The sequence below is a fragment of the Heptranchias perlo genome, chromosome 36, assembly GCF_035084215.1.
Source record: "Heptranchias perlo isolate sHepPer1 chromosome 36, sHepPer1.hap1, whole genome shotgun sequence".
NCBI lineage: Eukaryota > Metazoa > Chordata > Chondrichthyes > Hexanchiformes > Hexanchidae > Heptranchias > Heptranchias perlo.
The window spans coordinates 8,060,165-8,081,168 of NC_090360.1; the positions used below are offsets into that span (position 1 = coordinate 8,060,165).

General features: G+C 43.5%; 1 protein-coding gene across 3 annotated transcripts in view; it reads right to left on the bottom strand.

Moving 5' to 3' along the window:
- camk2g2 (calcium/calmodulin-dependent protein kinase (CaM kinase) II gamma 2) overlaps nucleotides 1–21,004 on the bottom strand; it is a 312,868-nt gene that overhangs the window by 160,383 nt on the left and 131,481 nt on the right. For all 3 annotated transcript variants that reach the window (XM_067972475.1, XM_067972474.1, XM_067972473.1), the window contains exon 3: nucleotides 4,697–4,756. In XM_067972475.1, coding sequence (XP_067828576.1) covers nucleotides 4,697–4,756 — 60 coding nt within the window. The remainder of the gene's footprint in view (nucleotides 1–4,696; nucleotides 4,757–21,004) is intronic.

Here is a 21,004-nt window from a genome sequence, read left to right on the forward strand (position 1 = left end):
TTTGATAGAGGTGTACAAAATCATGACGGGGTGGGGGGGTGGTCTAGACAGAGTAGATAGAGAGAAACTCTTCCCATTGGCAGAAGGGTCGAGAATCAGAAGACACAGATTTAAGGTGATTGGCAAAAGAACCAAAGGTGACATGAGGAAAAACTTTTTTACGCAGCCAGTGGTTATGATCTGGAATGAACTGACTGAAAGGGTGGAGGAGGCAGATTCAATCCTGGCTTTCAAAAGGGAATTAGATAAGTACTTGAAGGGAAAAAATTTGCAGGCCTACGGGGAAAGGGCAGGGATGTGGGACTAACTGGATTGCTCTTGCAGAGAGCCGGCACGGGCTCAATGGGCCGAATGGCCGCCTTCTGTGCTGTAACCTTTCTACGATACTATAAAAGCATTCAGTCACCTCAGCCCTATACACCCTCCGTCTCTCTCTCTCTCCCCCCAACTTTAAATGCCTCCTTAAAACCCATCCTTTTGACCAAGCTTCGAGTCACCTCCCCTAACTCCCCTACTACAGGTCAGTGTTCATTCCCATTCCCTCCCCCCTCGGTAAACTGCCTTACGCTGTTCTTCTACATTAAAGGCACAATATAAACCCATAACAGATGGTGAATACTGCATCATCTCCAATAACCAAGTCAGAAAACACAATTAAATCCCACTCTCCACCTCACTGGGCTGATTTAGAACTTGCCGCATATGTAATTTGGAACACTAAATTGGGATTGAATAATTGCAGGACTTCTAAGAGGGACGTCTAACAAGAGGGAAAGTTGGCAGAGGCCAAAAACATTATTCATACTGGCGGGGATCGTTAATATGGAGGGGGCCAAATGGTCACTTTGTATCCAGGAGAACACTACCACCAATTTCTTTCTTGACCAGTGTGATTCTGACTGCACCCTGATTTATTGGAGACTCCTATATCAGCAAAGAGAATGTCAAGAAAGAATAACTGCAGCTTTATCATGCAATCGCACTCTGGAGGCGAGGACAGAGCAGCATATTACGATATGTTGTGAAATGTAAAATCTATGACAAATCCTGGTAATTTTCTTCAGTGTTTTAATGAGGTGCTATCTGTGGTATTATGACATCCCCGGGAATCATGGTAAATTGCAGTTCTTTTTCCAAACCTCCTCCGTGTTTAAATTATCTCTTCACCTCTCCTCTTATCGCTCGCTCGCTTTCAGTCCTGTGCTTCCAGCAATATTCCTCAGCCGTGCTCCAAGGTCTCTGCACATCTCACTCTTGTATTGGCTTCCAAGAACTGTGTGAGAGCGGCCTTGCAATGACCTGCTCCTTCCCCTAACCCCAACTCCAATATCTTCCCATTCTCTGTGGAGAAACTGCCTTGCTTTCCCCATGGCACCCCGTACCTCCCTTCAACATGGTTACTCAATTTAAAAAAAAAAAATCTTTTAGCAGTACAGATAAGTTGAAGGTTTCATGACAACGGGAACTGCCTTCACATTCCCTGAAGTACCAGGTCAAGCTAACCCTTTGCATCCATAATGCCCAATGATTCACCTCAACAAGCAATAGGATAGCGGGACAAAAGGGCCAGTGAGTTTAATTGGAGAACAAATTGGAAAGTGCAGCAACAGGTGGAAGCAATAGATTTTTTATTTTAAAATGGTCTCCCCTCCACAATCTATAAGATGCTCGTGGACCTCCCTTGGTGGTTGCTCATGAGTCATCTCAGGTCTGGAGCCTGGGTGTGGTGTTCAGCCGTTAGTTCGGCCTGTCCCTTTAAGCTCACTGCTCTAAATAATGAGAAATCCAGGTAACTGTAGCTACGGTTGAGGTTAAAGGGCAGTTGGGAGTGCACAGAAATTTCAGACTCCTGGTCAATGATTGGCTTTCTTTCTATTTGTTTTAAAGATTTTTGTGCAGCTGTAGCAAAGTGTAATTCCTAGAACGTGGTGAATATAAGTTAAGACGCAAGGCCATTAAATATCAATTTCCTCGTCCACGTCAGCCTCTCCACCTAATGCCGGGCAAAATTTCCCCAAACAAGAGGTGACCATCCAACCAACATCCTTGCTTTTGCCAGTAATGCGCATGAGCTGGCCAGTGGGAGGTGCACCAAAGTAATTTGTCCCCTCCCCTCCGCCCCGCAGTGGCTCACGTATGGGTATAATTCTACCGGCACCAGCAGCCTTCTGGAACAGACTCAAATGGCCGTTCTGATCTGAGATGTTGGGTGCCAGTTGCCCAGACAATCATGGTGGAGGGAGAGGGCATTTCAATCCATCCCAATCCTGGCCCAGCCCAAGATACATGCATTTTCCATCAGGAATCACTCGGTGGCGATCCAGAGTAGTAACCATGGACGAATTTTCCCTTTCCAAGGCCAGGTGGCACTCAGGCCAAGCACATTACCCTTACCACTGCCCTGGCTGAGTGTGGCTAACTCTGTACAGATCAGGGATTAAACCTGGGACATTAACGCCCTGTGAAATGGAGTACCACACAATGCAGTCTGTTTTGAGGCGAATAGCATGGATACCTTTAAGGGGAAGCTAGATAAATACATGAGGGAGAAAGGAATAGACAGACATGCAGGCAGGATTAGATGAAGGATGGTAGGAGGAGGCACATGCTGAGTATAAACACCAGCACAGACCAGTTGGGCTGAATGGCCTATTTCTGTTCTGTAAATTCTATGTAATTTACCCTCTGAGCCACTGGGGGAACTAGAAACAACTATGATACAGACTGTGTCGTTATCTCATCTCCGTTAACCAGTTACTGAAAAAAGCAAGTGTGACCGGTACAATCTCCGTTTACATCTGTGCGTGCCCAAAAACAAATGTCATTAACCCATCCATAAAAACAGATTTACATTAAGTGATGAAGTTGTACAGTTACCTCACCAAGCTAGATAGGAATGTATATATAACAACACAAATCAGTTAAGGAAATTCTATTCAAACATTAGCCCAATCTTCATGTTAACAAAGCAATGTAGTTTTGAACAGCATCAAGAAAACTCTTCCTACAAACAATTATTCATGTTAGAATGTATGGAGTTGAGCAAATATTCCCTTTAATTAGACAATCCGATCATGAAGACATCTATTAACTAATGTGTGCTGTATCTTGTGAATGATCACCGATCAGTTATATGTGCAAAAGAAATTAATCTTCGACAGGCACTGAAATTACTAATCATGTCCTCGGATTAAACACAGGCACTTGCCTTTATAAAGCACCTTTCATGTTCTCAAGACAACCCAAAGTGCTTCATGAGCCTACAAATGACTTCTAAAGGGTAATCACTGTTCTTATGTCAGCAAACACAACAACCAACTTGCACACACCAAGGTTTAAAAAACAGCAAATAAGAGGAGCAACAAATTAATCTGTCTTTAGTGATGTTAGTTGAGGGATGAATACTGACCAGGACACTCCCTTATTCTTCTTCAAACAGTGCCATTGGATGTTACGTCCACCTGAACAGGCAGACGGGACCTTCGACAATGCAGCACTCCCTCAGCACTGCACTGAAGTGCCTGCTTAGATTATGTGCTCAAGTCTCTGGAACCCATGACCTTTTGAGGTCTATAAATCAACCAAGCTGACTTTTAACATGTTTGCATGACATTCCACTATTTTAATAGAGAGGCTAGTCCTCCATTAAGCACAAACGTGTTCATACATTAATATTGCAAACAGTAATTTCTAGACTGCAATATTTCATATTTCACAACCAATAAGTATGTTTGGAAAGTCTGTCATTAAAACTTTGTAGTAAAATATGACAAATGTATATTAGCATGAAACTACCCCACACATAAAATACCACAATGTATAACAAATAACTTCTCAAAGTATCTCACTTCCCAAACATAGAAGAGGATATGTGAAGAGACTAGACAAAGTGGGATTATTCTCCTCAGAGCAGAGAAGGTTAAGGGGAGATTTAAGAGAGGTGTTCAAAATGATGAAGGGTTTTGATAGAGTAAATAAGGAGAAACTGTTTCCACTGGCAGGAGGGTCAGTAAGCAGAGGACACAGATTTAAGATAACAGGCAAAAGAACCAGAGGTGAGATGAGGGGAATTTTTTTTTTACACAGCGAGTTGTTATGATCTGGAATGCACCACCTGAAAGGGAAGTGGAAGCAGATCCAATAATAATTTTCAAAAGGAAATTGAATATATACTTGAAGGGGAAAAATTTGCAGGGCTATGGGGAAAGAATAGGGGAGTGGGACTAACTGGATAGCTCTATCAAAGAGCCAGCAAAGGCATAAGGGGCTGAATGGCCTTCTTCTGTGATGTATGATTCTATGTTATGATGATAAAAATGGTAGCACCATTTCAGACTGTTGAATCTGCAAAACCAATTGTGACACAACCATACTACTATTTTGCTGTAGCTCATCCCAACTCTTTATTGACTGTGGGGTGGGGGGAAAGAGCAGAAACATAATCCATACTCCAGAGTGAAAAATCATCCAGAATAAGTTCAAGTAGCAGTGGACTGGCCGTATGGGACATCGGGAGATTTCCCCGAGTGCCTCCCGTGAATGGTTCCATAGCGCTGAATTATTGGCGCCCACCCCACCCACCTTTTTCCGTGAAAATCTTTCAGGGGAACCAGTCGGCCCGAGGCCAAGTCATGTAGAGCAGCTCTTCAGTATTAACTAGGCAACAGAGCACAGTTCGTCTTTTGAGGTGACCTACCGATATTGGGATGCTTCAGGAGCCTACAGATTCTTGCTTCGCGCTCCAGCTTCTGGTGATCTGCAGGTCAAAAACAGAAAATAGAATTGTAAAAAAATAAAATCCAGCAAAGAATGCAATTTTTAAAAAATATATACGAAGCTGTGAATTGATGGATTTGTTGTAGCTGCACTTGGAGTCATGTATATCTGCACACACTGTAAAATGGATGCTCCAGGGATGTAATGCAAATCGACCAAGTGGGAAAGGTTTGCAGATCCACCGCTTTCAAAGCTGGAGTTTTACTGCAACGTGCATGCCAATGGCAAGTCATAGTTCATAGTTCATCAGTTCAAAAGTCATCCAAACATTAATCTCTCTGTACTTGAGCTGGTTCGGAAGTATGCAGGGTGCGGCAGTGTAGTGATTATGGTAATCGACTTGCAACCCAGAGGTCACGAGTTCAAATGCTAGTTGTGAAATGGAATTCATTAAATCTGGTCATTTGGGCTGGCACCGGAAAAAAATGACCACAAGCGCTGCAGGATCGTCATCAAAAACCCAATCTGGTTCATGAATGTCCTTTAGGGAAGGGAACTTGCCACCCCAATCTAGTCTTACCTACACATAAGTCCAGTCTCACACTACATGGTTCACTCTTAATGCCCTCTGGCCTGAGGTGGCCTAGCGAGCCTCTCAGTCACTATCATCACCATAAGCAGCGATTCAAGAGAGCAGCCTGCTGCCACCTTCTCAGACCATAGGTATGGGCAAGAACTTTGACCTTACCAGCACTGCCAACATCCTGAGGACAAAAAAACAGTATAGACATCTGCAATTAGACCTGCACTGTGAAATGCGATGAGCTTTATTTTAAAAAAATGATTGGGAAGAAATAGATACAAATATTCTACACCCTGTGAAGTTACAAGGGTTGTTCCTGCCTAGTGTTAGTAAAGGAATAGAGTATCAAGATCCACTCATAGAGATAAGTTATTTTTCAGTGCAAAACAAAACCCTGTAATTAGTAAGTATTTATTCCTCGCTCTTCCTTTAAGTTTCCCCCCCTCCTCTGCTGACAATGCTCACCTTGGGATATGGTCCCCCAGGCTTCTGCAGCCCTCACCTGACCAGCCAGTATTCTCGTATTAGCTTAGACAGGGAATGTCTTTAGACTATTCAACTGGGCGGAGCATCGCAAACAAGCCCTTGCCCAAAGTTCGCGCGTGCGTGCGTGCGTGCACACATTTACCAGTAGGAGTCATTAGATAGCGGGCAGAAGTGGGAAGATCGGCAGGCAACGCACTCTGACTGAGTATCTTATACAATCTACACACCACAGAGGTGGTGGCAGCAATAGGACAGGTTTATGAAATCTTTACTGGAAAAACAGAGAATGATGTAAGCGATTTGTTCCCGTGTTGCTGGTTTTTGTACAGTACAGTATCATCCTCTTAAGCCCAACATCAATCCCTTCATGCCTAATTCGGCTGACTTCCTGCTCCACAACAGAATCTTCAGTACAGCGTTTCCCCAGATATTAATCTTTCAAAATCGTTTTTAATACTGTAAACAATTTAGGAAAATATATACAAGGCGGCACCTTCTAGGACGCCACTCTCGGCTGTAAACGGTGTCCCGTCCCAGTTCAGCATCTCCACTATGATTTGTGGTATTTCCTGTTGGTTTGTGACCAAACTTAACTTTAGGAGACAAAGTGTTTAGCATCGAAGAGCTCGCAGAAAAGTAAATCCACAGGCACCTGGCTCTGGAGTCTGATTTGAGGTTCTTCACACAGGACATGTCAAATCAATGACCAGTTACTGTGTGTTCTATTTGGAAGCAGCATGTTCCTCATTGCAATTATGATGAAGGCCATCTGTCTCACCAGGGAGATACCAGGGGACATGTTTTGTGTTCAGTCAGCAATGCCAGGTATTGTGAAATTTCCACTCCCTTGTGACACATTCTTTAAAAGCACCTGTTATTTTATAATATTTCCGGATATAAATTACTTAAAAACTTCAGATCAAAGATGATCTGTGGGCTAAATATATATTACTTTGCTGGGAATGAAATGATTTTGAAATAACTGAATAAAGTTAGCAGGGATATTGCCAGGAACCCGTTTCATTGCTATTTGAACCTAGCAAGGGTTAGTTTGAGCTCATTCAAAGCTCTGCTGCCCGTATTCTAACTCGCACCAAGCTCTGTTCACCCATCACCCCTGTGCTTGCTGACCTACATTGGCTCCCAGTCCAGCAACACCTCGATTTTAAAATTCTCATCTTTGGTTTCAAATCCCTCCATGGCCTCACCTCCTCCATATCTCTGTAACCTCCAACGGCCACACAACCCTCCGAAATATCTGCGCTCCTCCAATTCTGGCCTTTTGTGCATCCCCGATTTTCATCGCTCCGCCATTGGTGGCCGTGACTTCAGCTGCCTAGGTCCTAAGCTCTGGAATTACCTCCCTAAACCTCTCTGCCTCTCTCTCCTTCTTTAAGATGCTCCTTAAAACCTACTTCTTTGACCAAGCGTTTGGTCACCTGTCCTTATGTGGCTCAGTGTCAAATTTTGTTTGATAATGTTCCTGTGAAGCACCTCGGGACGTTTTACGACATTAAAGGCGCTATGTAAATGCACGTTTTGTTGTATCAGATAATGTTCTTCCAATTTTCATACCCCCACTCCTGAAGATGTGGACTCACGCTGGGAAATGGTTCCAGCAGGTCATTAATGTGTCAGCTAGACAGTGAATGCCACCAGGCTATTTGACAATGGAGGAGGGAATCACAACCCTCATCACACATGCATGTTTCAGTGCAGGTCACTGGATGACCAGCAGGAGTAGGGACTTGTTCCCTCTCCCCAGCCCAACACATCTACTGCGGACCTATGCTAATGGTGGGAGGCTCACCCAGTTGATGACCTGCGTTTCCAGTTGTGCTTGACAGCAAGATCAGGGGAAAATTGTGTGCTGCAGATACATTTTCCGGTTCAAAACCAAAAAGCTCAGTCTATTTGAATAGGGATCGCTTAAAAATTAAGTAAAGATCATCGTTAGGAAAAGTAAACATGATGTGGGCTTCATGCATCCAATACTCCTGCTAGCAACATTGCAAATGACTGCTAAAGATGGCCATGGACGCCCTTAGCTACTTAGCTCATTATTTAAATGTTCACTTTGAAACTTAGCCCAACTGTTTGGTGCCCGTTTGAAGCTATTTTAGTCTTTGCACCAGAGTGGGACAGGCTGTGGCCATGATGGTGCACAAAACCTTTAACTCAGTGCACTATTACCTGATGGGCCATGGTGTTAACAGGAGAAAGATAGAATCCAAACAGAGGTCAATGAGTTCCAATCCTGACTTCAACTGACCTTTTGAGCTCATTGCGCAGTTTTTGCTCGAGAACACAAGAGTAGGTGGGTGACCAGATAGAGCATTATATGCCAGTGAGAGGACTGTTTCATCTCAAGGGGGACCAAAATCTAACAGAACAGGTCTCACCCTCTCCAAACCATAAACCCCACCCCACCTCCTGGCCCCTCAAAACCTTTCCATCATCTACAAGGCACAAGTCAGGATTGTGATGGAATACTTCACTCTCGCCACGATGGGGGTAGCTGCAACAACACTCGAGGCATAATGCCATCCAGGACAGAGCAGTCCGCTTGATCAGTGCCCTTGCCACTGGATTCAATATCTACCCTCCACCGTTGATGCATTCTGGACGCAGTACGTAGCACCGCAATTCGCTAAGCTTACTTTGACAGCACTTTTCAGACCCGCAATCTCTACCACCTAGAAGGACAAGATCAGCAATGTAGTGGAAACACCATCACCTCCAAGCTCCCCTCCAAGACACAAATCCTGGACTTCCCTACCTCACACAACTATGGGAGCGCCTCACCACAAGAACTGCAGAGCTTCAAGACGAAGACCCACAAACACCTCCTCAGGGCAACTAGGGGTGGGCAATAAATGCGGCCTTGCTCGCATCACCCACATTCCGAGAGCAAATGAAAACATCAAGTACCATTGAAGTCAGTTGTGGCAAAGCTGGTGAACTGCTGCTGTCCCATTCTCCCAACCGAAGGGAAACATGTTGGACAGCGGAAGGGCAGAACAAAAAAGTAGCAGGAAACAAAAATTGTTAAATGTATTAAAATACCAGTTTAAGATTGACGTTGCCAAAAAGCGTGGGAACAGGTAGCCGGTTCACCCTCAGAGAGAGAATGGTGTGCATGGGGAAGGGTGAGGGAAAAAACAAAACCAAACAACTAAACGCTACAACATTCCAGGAGAACTTTTCTGGCCAGTACGTGACAAGCCCAACAAGAGGGGATGCAATTCTAGATTTAGTCCTGGGAAATGAAGATGGGCAAGTGGGTGAAGTGACAGTGGGTGACCATATTGGGGATAGTGACCACAATTCAGTTAGTTTTAGCATTATTATGGAAAAGGACAGAGTTAAATCAGGAGTAAACGTTTTAAATTGGGGGAAGGCAAATTTTACAGAAGAGGTGATTTGGCAGAAGTGGACTGGACACAACGACTTGAGGAGAAATCAGTGGCAAGCCAGTGGAGGCACTAAAAAGTGAAATTCTACGGGTACAATGCAGACACGTCCCCTCAAAGAAAAAGGGTGGCACTGCCAAATCTAGAGCCCCCTGGTTGTCTAGAAGTATACGGGGCAAGATAAAGCAGAAAAAGAAAGCTTATGACTGTCACAGAAAACTAAATATTGTAGAAAGCCGAGAGGAGTATAGAAAGTAGAGGGATGACGTAAAAAAGGAAATAAGGAGAGCAAAGAGAGGGCATGAAAAAATATTAGCTAGTAAGATTAAAGAAAACCCAAAGATGTTTTATCAGTACATTAAGAACAAGAGGATAGCTAAGGAAAAGGTGCGACCTATCAGGGATGATAAGGGTAACTTGTGTGTAGAAGCAGAGGATGTGGGTAGGGTTTTAAATTAATATTTTGTCTCCGTATTCACAAAGGAAAGGGATGATCCGGACGTAGTAGTTAAAGAGGAGAGGTGTGAAATATTGGATAAGGTAAACGTAAGAGAGGAAGTACTAGAGGGACTGGAATCCTTGAAAGTTGATAAGTCACCAGGGCCGGATGGATTGTTTCCTAGGGTATTGAAGGAAGCCAGGGAGGAAATAGCGGATGCTCTGAGGATCATTTTCCAATCCTCACTAGATACAGGGGAGGTACCGGAGGACTGGAAGACTGCAAACGTAATAATATTGTTTAAAAAGGGTACGAGGGAAAGGCCGGACACTTTATAAGCCGGTCAGTCTTACCTCGGTGGTGGGCAAACTATTAGAATCAATACTGAGAGATAGGATAAACTGTCACTTGGAAAGGCAAGGTTTAATCAGGGATAGTCAGCATGGATTTGTTCAGGGAAGGTCATGCCTTACAAATCTGATTGAATTCTTTGAGGAAGTGACAAGGAGGATTGATAAGGGGAGTGCAGTGGATGTTGTCTACATGGATTTTAGTAAGGCATTTGACAAGGTCCCACATGGCAGACTGATCAGAAAGGTAAAAGCCCATGGGATACAGGGAAATGTGGCGAATTGGATCCAAAATTGGCTCAGTAACAGGAAACAAAGGGTAAAAGTCGATGGATGTCTTTGCGAATGGAAATCTGTTTCTCGTGGTGTGCCACAGGGCTCAGTGTTGGGTCCCTTGCTGTTTGTGTATGTATTAATGATTTGGACTTGAATGTAGGGGGTATGATTGACAAATTTGCAGACGACACAAAAATTGGCCGTGTAGTTGATAGTGAAGAGGATAGCTCTAGACTCCAAGAAGATATCAATGGGTTGGTGGAGTGGGCGGAAAAGTGGCAAATCGAGATCAACCCGGAGAAGTGTGAGGTAATGCACTTAGGGAGGGCAAACAGTAAACGGAAATATATTGAGAGGGGTAGAGGAAGTGAGAGACCTTGGAGTGCATGTGCACAGGTCCCTGAAGGTGACAGCACAGGTAGATAAGGTTGTGAAGAAGGCATACGGAATGCTCTCCGTTATTAGCCGAGGTATAGAATACAAAAGCAGGGATGTAATGATGGAACTATACAAAATGCTGGTAAGGCCACAGCTGGAGTATCGTGCACAGTTCTGGTCACCACTTACAGGAAGGACGTAATTGCTCTGGAGAGAGTGCAGAGAAGATTTACAAGAATGTTGCCAGGGCTTGAAAATTGCAGCTACGAGGAGAGATTGGATAGGGTGGGGTTGTTTTCCTTGGAGCAGAGGAGGCTGAGGGGAGACTTGATTGAGGTGTACAAAATTATGAGGGGCCCAGATAGAGTAGACAGGAAGTACCTGTTTCCTCTAGCTGAGAGTTCAAGAACTAGAGGACATAGATTTAAGCTGATTGGCGGAAGGATTAGAGGGGACATGAGGAAAAACTTTTTTACCCAGAGGGTGGTGGGTGTATGGAATTCGCTGCCTGAATTGGTGGTAGAGGCAGGGACCCTCAACTCTTAAAAAGTACCTGGACCTGCACCTAAAGTGCTGTAAGCTGCAGGGTTACGGACCGGGTGCTGGAAGGTGGGATTAGAATGGGCACCTGGTTGTTCTTTGAGCCGGCGCGGACACGATGGGCCGAATGGCCCCCTTCTGTGCTGTATGGTTCTAACTGACCTGTTCCTCCCTATCACTCCATTAACCTACTTGAACTTCAATGCTGAATAAGTCATGGCGGTGCTCAGATGTTTATTCTACAGACTAAAAATGGCTTTGCTGATAAAGATAAAAAGGAAACTCCTAACCTTTTCAGACATGAAATAGTTAATAAGTAGCCCATACACTCGCGAGAGGCTTGGGAAACATTCCCTTACTCTATGGGCACTTTGAAAGCAAACCGTTCATTACCTTCTGTCTAATCTATAAAACCCAAGAACCCATTAACATAATTCTTCCAGTAGATGGCCTCTGTAAACAATAATGTGCTCCACTTTTTTGCTGGAGTGTGTGCCTGTAAAGTTTGAAAAGATTAATGACCAGCATTTACATTGTAAATAAAAATATAACCCACACTTAAACAGAAATCCTTTGAAATGGATTCAGCAACATTTGTGATAAAGCCATTTTTATTTATTTTAGTTAGGAGACAAATAGAAGCCACATAATTGCAGGGTAAATTAACCACATCTTGGAGTGTCCTTCCACCCAATCATTTTCCAAGGTTTCATTCATGAATGTATATTAATCGAGGCACATTTTAACACATTTTTTCCTCACTGATTTTTAAACTTCCCCCAATAATCATCATCGTCTCTAAAGATGTTTTTCCCCCTGATTTGAAGAACAGATTTTGATCTTTACTATTACAATATGACATTTTTAAAAATAACATTTTATACCAAATATGGAAAAAAAGAACCGTGCAACAGGAATGGAAGAACTCAAGCCCGAGTCATACTATTATATCGTGTCTGAAATGTGCGCAAGTTGAGTTTTTATTTTAGTTAGGTAATGCATACCAGAATGAATGTTCAATGTGAAGTACTTCAAGCATTATACTTCAGTGGATACATCATTAGATCTATGGAGAAGGAGCAGCAACGCAGGGTCTGGCTATTACAGCTCTGTAAAACCTCTAGTAAATGAGAATCTTTACTCTTTCCAATATTTTTCACATACAGTACTACAAGGTCTCTTTGGCTGGAAGACTAACATGTGACCCAATGACTAACCCCAAACTATCACAAAATACTTAAGGGTGAGGAAGGCCGATTGGCCCATTTTATTTCCTCCATCCAGAAAGACACTACAATTCCCCCATTGCAGCACTGAATTGTTCCTACAAAGATTCTGCTTCTCTATCAGGTCGTCCAAGCATTGATGGCTATTTGTGTGAAGAACTTCTGGATATCTGTCCTAAATTTACTTTTTACTAACTGACTGTGACAATTTAGTTTAACGTAATATTTCACATTTACCTTTTCCATTCCCCTATCTATTTTATATGTCTCTATGTTTGCATTGGATGTTTTACATGGCATTCATCTCAAGTCAAAAATAGCCTAGCTGTGGTAGGATCTGTGATATGTTCATTATTCTCTCATTGTGATTGTAGCTTCCGAGACCATGCAAATTAAAATATTGTATAATCTGGTTTTACAGTACCAGGCCAAGGCTGGTTACACCTACACATTAACATTACACAGAGTGTACATTAACATCGACAACCAGAGTATATTGCCCACATGGCTAAAATTTAGCAAAGTGTAAGATCAATACAAGAAAAATGTTGTCAGTATGAGTTAATCTCTGGGTCATTATGTAGTAACATTTGAATGCTAAAAGAGGAAATATTCACATTATTACAACAAGAAGGAATAGGTGATTATATCATCAGCCATTTAACTGCAGAGAATGACTAGTTGTGACACTATTGTGTTAGTAACCATGTTGGGCTCACTAATGAGCCCATTAATGGGACCACCTGGTTCACAATATAAGGCCACAGAACGAACAACTGATGAATGTCACTGGTCCACAGTTGGCCTTCCAACATGATAGTGACTTGCAGCAACCAACTCACACAATGTTCTGTGGGAGGCAAGTTTTCAAGAAGTCCTCCCTTGCTTGGATGGTCTTTATTATATGCAAAGAACAGAGCACTGGAACCTCAGAGTCACCGGTTCTGTACTGTGTTTGTTCTGAGGGTGTCCTACTTACTGTAGAATGTTAAGTGTGTCTTGAAATCAAATCTGGAAACTAGTGTCCTTTTGTGTACATGATTGGTTTTCAGAAGTGTGAAATATATAGGGGCAGCAAAGACATTCATCCCAGCCACTGAATCAAACTGGTGGAAATGCTTCCAGGCGGAATAATGTCGGAGCAGGCGCTCAAATGTTGGTACAAAACCAAATTTGGTAGAGTGTGGTGAGGTGAGTGTTCAACTGGGTGAGGTGAGTGTTCAACAGAATAGAAGGAATGTTGGCACGCCAAGCTTCTGGCACAATTGCATTCCGTGCCACGGAGTGATTAGGGCACAGCTTCCCACCCACACTCTTGAGTTATTGATCTTAGCCAGGTATTGGGGGAGGCATCACGTAGACACTTTCTCAACTTCCTTCCAAGAAGGAATGGGGATAGGAAAAAGGATCCGTCAGCAGAGATTGGGGAAAATGGTGGGTGGTACAATGAGAACCAAGGAATGGGTGGAAAAGATGAAAGAGACTAAAAATGGGGAAAATGTCTAAATATTTAAAAAATATATAAATATAAAAAATTATATTGATTTTTTTTTATTTGTTTCAGTCAGGAAAGAAAGGCTTGCATTTATATATAAGCCATTATAATACAGTCTTGCATACAAGCTATCTGGCACCTTATGTTATAACTGACAGAGTACAGTAACGTGTGGGTTATGGAGTGGGTCAGCAACCCAGAGGTTGTGGGTTCAAACCCCACCATGGCCAGTTACAAATCTGAATTCAACAAATCTGGTAACATGCTGGTTAACACTGTAAAAATCATAAAAGTTGTCAGATTGTCATTTTAAAAAAAATCTGGTTCATTAATACCCTTCAGAGAAAGAATCCTGCCACTTCTACCTGGTCTGGTCAGACTTCAGTTCGACACTACGTGGTTGACTCTTAATGCCCTCTGAAGTGGCCACTAGTAAGACACTCAGTTGTGCAAACAATTGCTACTAGTGCCATTTTCAGAGAGCAACTAGCAAAGGGGGAATAAATGCAGTGTTGCCAGCAATGTACACCATCCTTAAAACAAATTAAACAAAGCATTCACAATCAAGTACCTGTGAACAGCAAATGCAAATCTTTAATCAGTAATTTTCCTTAATCAAGAGGGAGCTTTGACTTTTACTTCCCAGTGCAGAAGGCAGCTTCTAATTCACAGCAGACGAACTCATGCCTGTGTTTTGGTCCATCGGGCAGCTCAAAGCTCTGCCTCCAGCTTTCTACTGACTATCAGTAAACATCACGCTAGTCATGCAAATATGAAATATAGAAGAATACATAATGGGGTCAGAAGCCAAGTGAGGGAAGTCTCAAACAACCCAGTCACCAGAGAGTTAGAATAATCTTCATAAAAGGTATCCAACAATCTCCGACAACACAAGAGAAAACTTTGGATATATGAGGGATTGAAATTAATTCAAGATTACATTTTTTTTTAAATCGCACCAATTTTCTCCCCTCCTCCTCCTCCTCCTCCTCCTCCCTTCATGGAGGTTCTGACTCCTTGTTGGCAGAATGGTTCCATCAGCACTGGACGCCCTCGATACCTCATCCAAATGGCTACTGTTCACTGCCGAGTCTTGGCAATAAGTGTTGGCAAGCTATTCAACCCTGTGGCCAGGGGGGACGGGGTGGGGGTTGGAGGGGCGGTAGTTGGGGGTCTACGGCCAAATGCAATTCAGCTGACATCCAAACACAAGGAATTCCAGCAAGGGTTGTTGGATAATCATCAGGAGCATCACCCCAGGAAGTTCCCCCACCCACCCCTCCCTAATCCAGGGGCACTAATCCAGGAAATCTGGCTGAGATCTGCCTACTCAGAAAAGACCAAGTTTTACACAGAATGTATAGCACAGAAACAAGCCATTCAGCCCAACTGGTCCACATCAGTGTTTATGCTCCAAACGAGCCTCCTCCCACCCTTCTTCATCTAACCCCATCAGCATAACCTTCCATTTGTTTCTTCCTCATGTGTTTATCCAGCTTCTCCTTAAGTGCACCTATGCTATTCGCCTCAACTACTCCTTGTGGTAGCGAGTTCCACATTCTAGCCATTCTCTGGGTAAAGAAGTTTCTCCTGCGTTAGTTATTGGATTTATTAGTGACTATCTTATATTTATGGTCCTTCGTTTTGGACTCCCCCCACAAGCGGAAACATCTTCTCTACATCTACCCTATCAAATCTTTTCATAATCTTAAAGACCTCTATCAGTTCATCCCTTCTCCTTTCTTGAGAAAAGAGCCCCAGCCTGTGCAATCTTTCCTGCTAGGAATAACCTCTCAGTTCTGGTATCATCCTTGTAAATCTTATTTGCACCTTCTCCAGTGCCTCTACACCGATTGTAATCTGGAGACCAGAACTTAGCACAGCACTCTAAGTGTGGTCTAACCAAGGTTCTATACAAGTGTGACATAACTTCTCTGCTTTTCAATTCTATCCCTCCAGAAATGAACCCCAGTGCTTGGTTTCTTCAAACAGTCAAAAGAAATGGGGTGGGATTTATTCTGCGTGTATTCTTTGTCCTCAATTTCATGAGTGCAAATATGTCTGTCCATAATGCAAATTAAGAGACCTCTACTTTCCCTCTCGTTTCCTGTAAATGTATTTATTTTATGGTGCCAAGTAACAGAGGGGCGAACTCCAAATTAATGCACTGCCCCAGGCAAATATTATTCAAATCATTTTAAGGTGGTGTGATTGCCGCACAAATATTTCACACGTGAGGAATTATATATTTTTTAAATTGAAAAAGAGTTGTCTAAACTTGAACACAGCGACTCCAAAAGTGTGATCAGGAAAATGTGATGGGGAAAGTAATACAGGAAATAAATGTGATATATACAAGCAGTGCATTCTATATGAAGTCGTGTATAGCACATATTTCCTGTAAGTGTCACACTTACTTACTGTGACACTATCGCTGTCTCACGTTGTTGATGACAACCCTATTGCTGTAAAATAGCATGTCCTCCAACTCTTAAGCAATGCTAGTTTACATATGTATGCATATTTTTAAAAATTGCATACCGTGCTTTATTCCTGTAACACTATCACCGCAACACTCAATGACACCCTCAATGTCAAAAAAGTGTATTATCTGACCCATCATGAACAATGCCACGGGAGTTCAGCTTAACATATACATATCTGGTGTATGTCTGTCACACTCCAGGTGTCACACCTACTTCCTGTTCTGATGAAACATCATTGGCCTGAAACCTTAACCCTACCTTCCTCTTTCCATAGATGCCGCCTGTGATAACTGAATAAGGTTAGCAGGAATACTGTCAGGAATCCATTTTATTGCTATTTGAACCCAGCAAGGGTTAGTTTGAGCTCATTCAAAATTCACACTATCCTAACTCACACCAAGTCCCGTTTACCCATCACCCCTGTGCTCGCTGACCGACACTGGCTCCCAGTCCAGCAACACCTCGATTTTAAAATTCTCATCCTTGTTTACAAATCCTTCCATGGCCTCGCCCCCGCTCCCCCCATCTCTGTAACCTCCTCCAGCCCTACAACCTCTCAGAGATCTCTGCGTTCCTCCAACTCTGGCCTCTTGCGTGTCCCCGATTTTCATCGCTCCACCACTGGCAGCCATGCCTTCAGCTATCGAAGCCCATAGCTCTGGAATTCCCTCCCTAAACCCCTCCGCCTCTCTACCTCTCTCTCCTCCTTTAAGACGCTTCTTAAAACTTACCTCTTTGACCAAGGTTTTGGTCACCTGTCCTTATGTGGCTCGGTGTCAAATTTTGTTTGATAACGCTCCTGTGAAGCGGCTTGGGACGTTTAAAGGCGCTATATAAATTGTTGTTGAGAGACACTTGTTAAATTTTAACATTCTTCAGTGTTCTTTCCAGCATGAAAATGGCCTCTGAATTGATGCTGTGTTGTATGCAGCTTAGTTTTCACTAATCCCCAATGTGTAACTGTGCAAAAAGGATTGATTAGTCATTTGTCATTGCAAGATAATGGTTTGCATCCCTGGATAAGATGGGTAAGGGCTGTGACTTGAGGGATTTTGTGTCAGTGCTCACAGCAGTGCATGAGTCCATATTAAAATTCAACTCAGTGAAGACACTTAAAGCTGTCCGATCCTGAAACTTTCAATCATTAAAATGAGTAGGAATTCGCATCTTGAATAAATTTTCCCGTTTCAAGAAAAAAAAATCTTTAAAAAAAGTTTGAACAAAGATTGCGTTTTATGTCATTTAAATCATTACACCTCATACAAGGAAGCTCATGTAAAGGCATCTGAGCAGTATTATACCATAACTAACTACTCGACTGTAAAGTAACATTAAGAATGATGCTGAACATTTCAAAATGTTATGCTGGCTGAGGGGACAGACTGTTCTTTCAAGCATAAGGCCGCATTTGATGTTGTAACCAGCCCCATCTCCAACCTCCCCGTAACTTTGTATGGTTCATCCGACTCTGCACACACCTCTCCCCAATCAAATCCCTTCTGTTTGCTGTCTGTCCCACTCACAGCACCTAATCTGGGCTGGTCAAAGTCACAAGAGACACTCTGAGGTCTGCCGGCCACCCGTGAAACATCCTGTAATGTTTTTGCTACGTTAAACAAGTGCGAGTTGCTGTTGTTAGTTCCCTGATCCATCAAATATGCTGGAATAAGGTGTTAACTGTGGCTCAGGAGGTACCACTCTAGCCTCTAAGTCAGAAAGTCGCGGGTTCAAGTCCCACTCGAGAGACTTGAGCACAAAATCTAGGTCGACACTCCCAGTGCAGTGCTGAGGGAGTGCTGCACTGTCGGAGGTGCCATTTTCTCCGATGAGACGTTAAATCAGTCTGCCCTCTCAGGTAGATGCAAGAGATCCCATAGCACTATTTCGAAGAGGAGCAGCGGAGTTCTCCCAGTTTCCTGGCCAACGTTTATCCCTCAACCAGTAGCACCAAAACAGATTGTCTGATCATTGTCACATTGCTGTTTGTGGGACCTTGCTGTGCACAAATTCGCTGCTATGTTTCCTAGATTACAACAGCACTTCATTGGCTGTAAAGCACTTTGGGACGTCCTGAGGTCGTGAAATAAACTATATAAATGCAAGTTCTTTCTTTCTTTGCTAGAATATTCATTATGAGCGTTAGTCCATGAGAAAGCAGGTTAGTTATTGAGTTGAGCTTCGGGGGGCATTCCTACAATATAGGTTTCTGATAAGCAACTATGTCCATTATCTCATCTAATAGGATTGCAACAGTACGTACAGCTACCAATGTGTACTAGTATTTGTTTTTAACAGTATTTATGTCCCTCACCTGCAGTATGATCTGATTTGCAATTTGATCTGAAAGATTGTTGTGTGCAATTAATGTTATAACACAGTATAACAACGACTTACATTTATATAGCGCCTTTAACATAGTAAAACGTCCCAAGGCGCTTCACAGGAGCGATTATCAAACAAAATTTGACACTGAGCCGCATAAGGAGATATTATGACAGGTGACCAAAAGCTTCATCAAAGATGTAGGTTTAAAGGAGCATCTTAAAGGAGGAGAACGAGGTAGAGGGGCGAAGGGGTTTAGGGAGGAAATTCCAGAGCTTAGGGCCTAGGCAGCTGAAGGCACGGCCGCCAATAGTGGAGCGATGTAAAGCGGGGATGCGCAAGAGGCAAAAATTGGAGGAGAGCAGCGATCTCGGAGGGTCGTAGGGCTGGAGGAGGTTACAGAGATAGGGAGGGGCAAGTCCATGGTGGGATTTGAAAGCAAGGGTGAGAATTTTAAAATCAAGGCGTTGCTGGACCGGGAGACAACGTAGGTCAGCGAGCAGAGGGGGTGATGTGTGAACAGCGTACAAAAAAAACATTTCATCCGACATTATTGAAAGGTGTTTTTCTTTATTAGTACGAATGAGTGTTGTTTTGTTTTCATGCTGTTGTACAAGGCACTTTTCCATTGGGGAGAGATTTGTTTTCTGTGCGCTAAAGGCAACAAAATGGTAAACATGTTTATGAAGAATGATTTTGCTACATGCAGTACACGGGAATCCTTCCCTCAGGTCTCTCTCTTGGTGGCTTTTGCCCATAAAGCTGGTGTAGCAGGTTCCCATCCTGCTAGACTGGCCCACCGCTGCTCCAGGCAAATTACCGGGCTCGGCTCTATTGGCATAATTTTGCTAGTCTCTCAGTGGGATTCCCAGCTGCACCGGGGAGCTTACCTCAGGATGTAGTTGGGGTGGGGGTGGGAGGGGGATGGGGAAAGGGACATCTGCACTAGCGGAGCACAGCCGACAGCTGAAGAGGACGGCAGATTACAAAAAAATTCAAAGTTGGTGTGGGAGACCAATCAATGGCCCGATGATGGATCGAATTACTTTAGATTGTGGGGGGGGGGGGGCTTTTATATTTTAAACCCATCCCACCCGCCATAATAACGCCAGACACCAGGAACACGCTGGCATTCCTTGCGCCCAGTGTTGCTAAGGCGGTAATGACAGGGCGTTTCACATACAATGTCACTCCACCATTTTGCATTCGTTTGTCCAGTGACGCCAAATGACAGTGAGGAGCTGGCGAACGGCTGACTTGGCTGACTTCCCGACCCCCACCTGCCACTGACCCACCCAAAATTGGATGGAAACACGCAGAAAATCTTGTCCCCCTGTCTCCAGCCAATCTTTCACTTAATTTTTTTTTTAAATTTGAGTTCTTCTATCTCCATATTTTCTCTTTGCTCGGTGTCGCTCATCTCACTCTGAATAATTAGCATTTCTTCCCGTTCCAGGAAGTCATTTCATACGATTACACAGAGATAGCCTGTGGAAGGAACAGTCTCATTAGAGCAAAAGTAATTTGGTTGATCAAGGAGGTGGTTTGAGCCAATCTTGGCAAAGCCCTGGACAACTGTAGAAGCCTGAAGCTACAGGCCCAAATTTGACTGGCCTTGGACAGAGCTAAGGTCAAACATTGTTGGCGGGGGTGTGGGGGGCGGGGGGGGAAGGAAAGAGGTCAACATGCAGGTTTGGCCTACTTGGCACAGCAAGGCCATGACAACGTCCTCCATTGCCCTGTTTCACATCGGACTCAGAATCGTAATGCAATCGGAAAAGAGAGACCTGATAGGAGGTCTTTAATATTGTGAAGGGGTTTTGTCGGGTAGATGTAGAGAAGATGTGTGGGGGGGGGGGGGGTGGGGGTCCAAAACTAAAGGTCATAATTATAGGACAGTCACCAATAAATCCAATAGGGAATTCAGGATAAACTGTGCTGAGAATGTGGAACTTGCTACCACGTGGAGTAGTTGAGGCGAATAGCGCAGATGCAATTAAGGGGGAGCTAGATAAGTACATGAGGGAGAACGGAACAGAAGGATATGTTGATGGGGTTAGATGAAATAAGGTGGGAGGAGGCTGATATGGAGCATAAACCTGTTGGGCCAAATGGCCTGTTTCTGTTCTGTAAATTCTATGTAATTCTATGTAAATTTATAAGTTAAGAGATTACATTATGTGCAGTCAGTTTTTGGCCGAGTCCTGACGTATAAAATTGGTCGACCTCAAAGTGATTGGTGGGCGGGGGGGGTTCATGACCCTTCCCTGATCCCATCCCCCCCACTGGCTCCG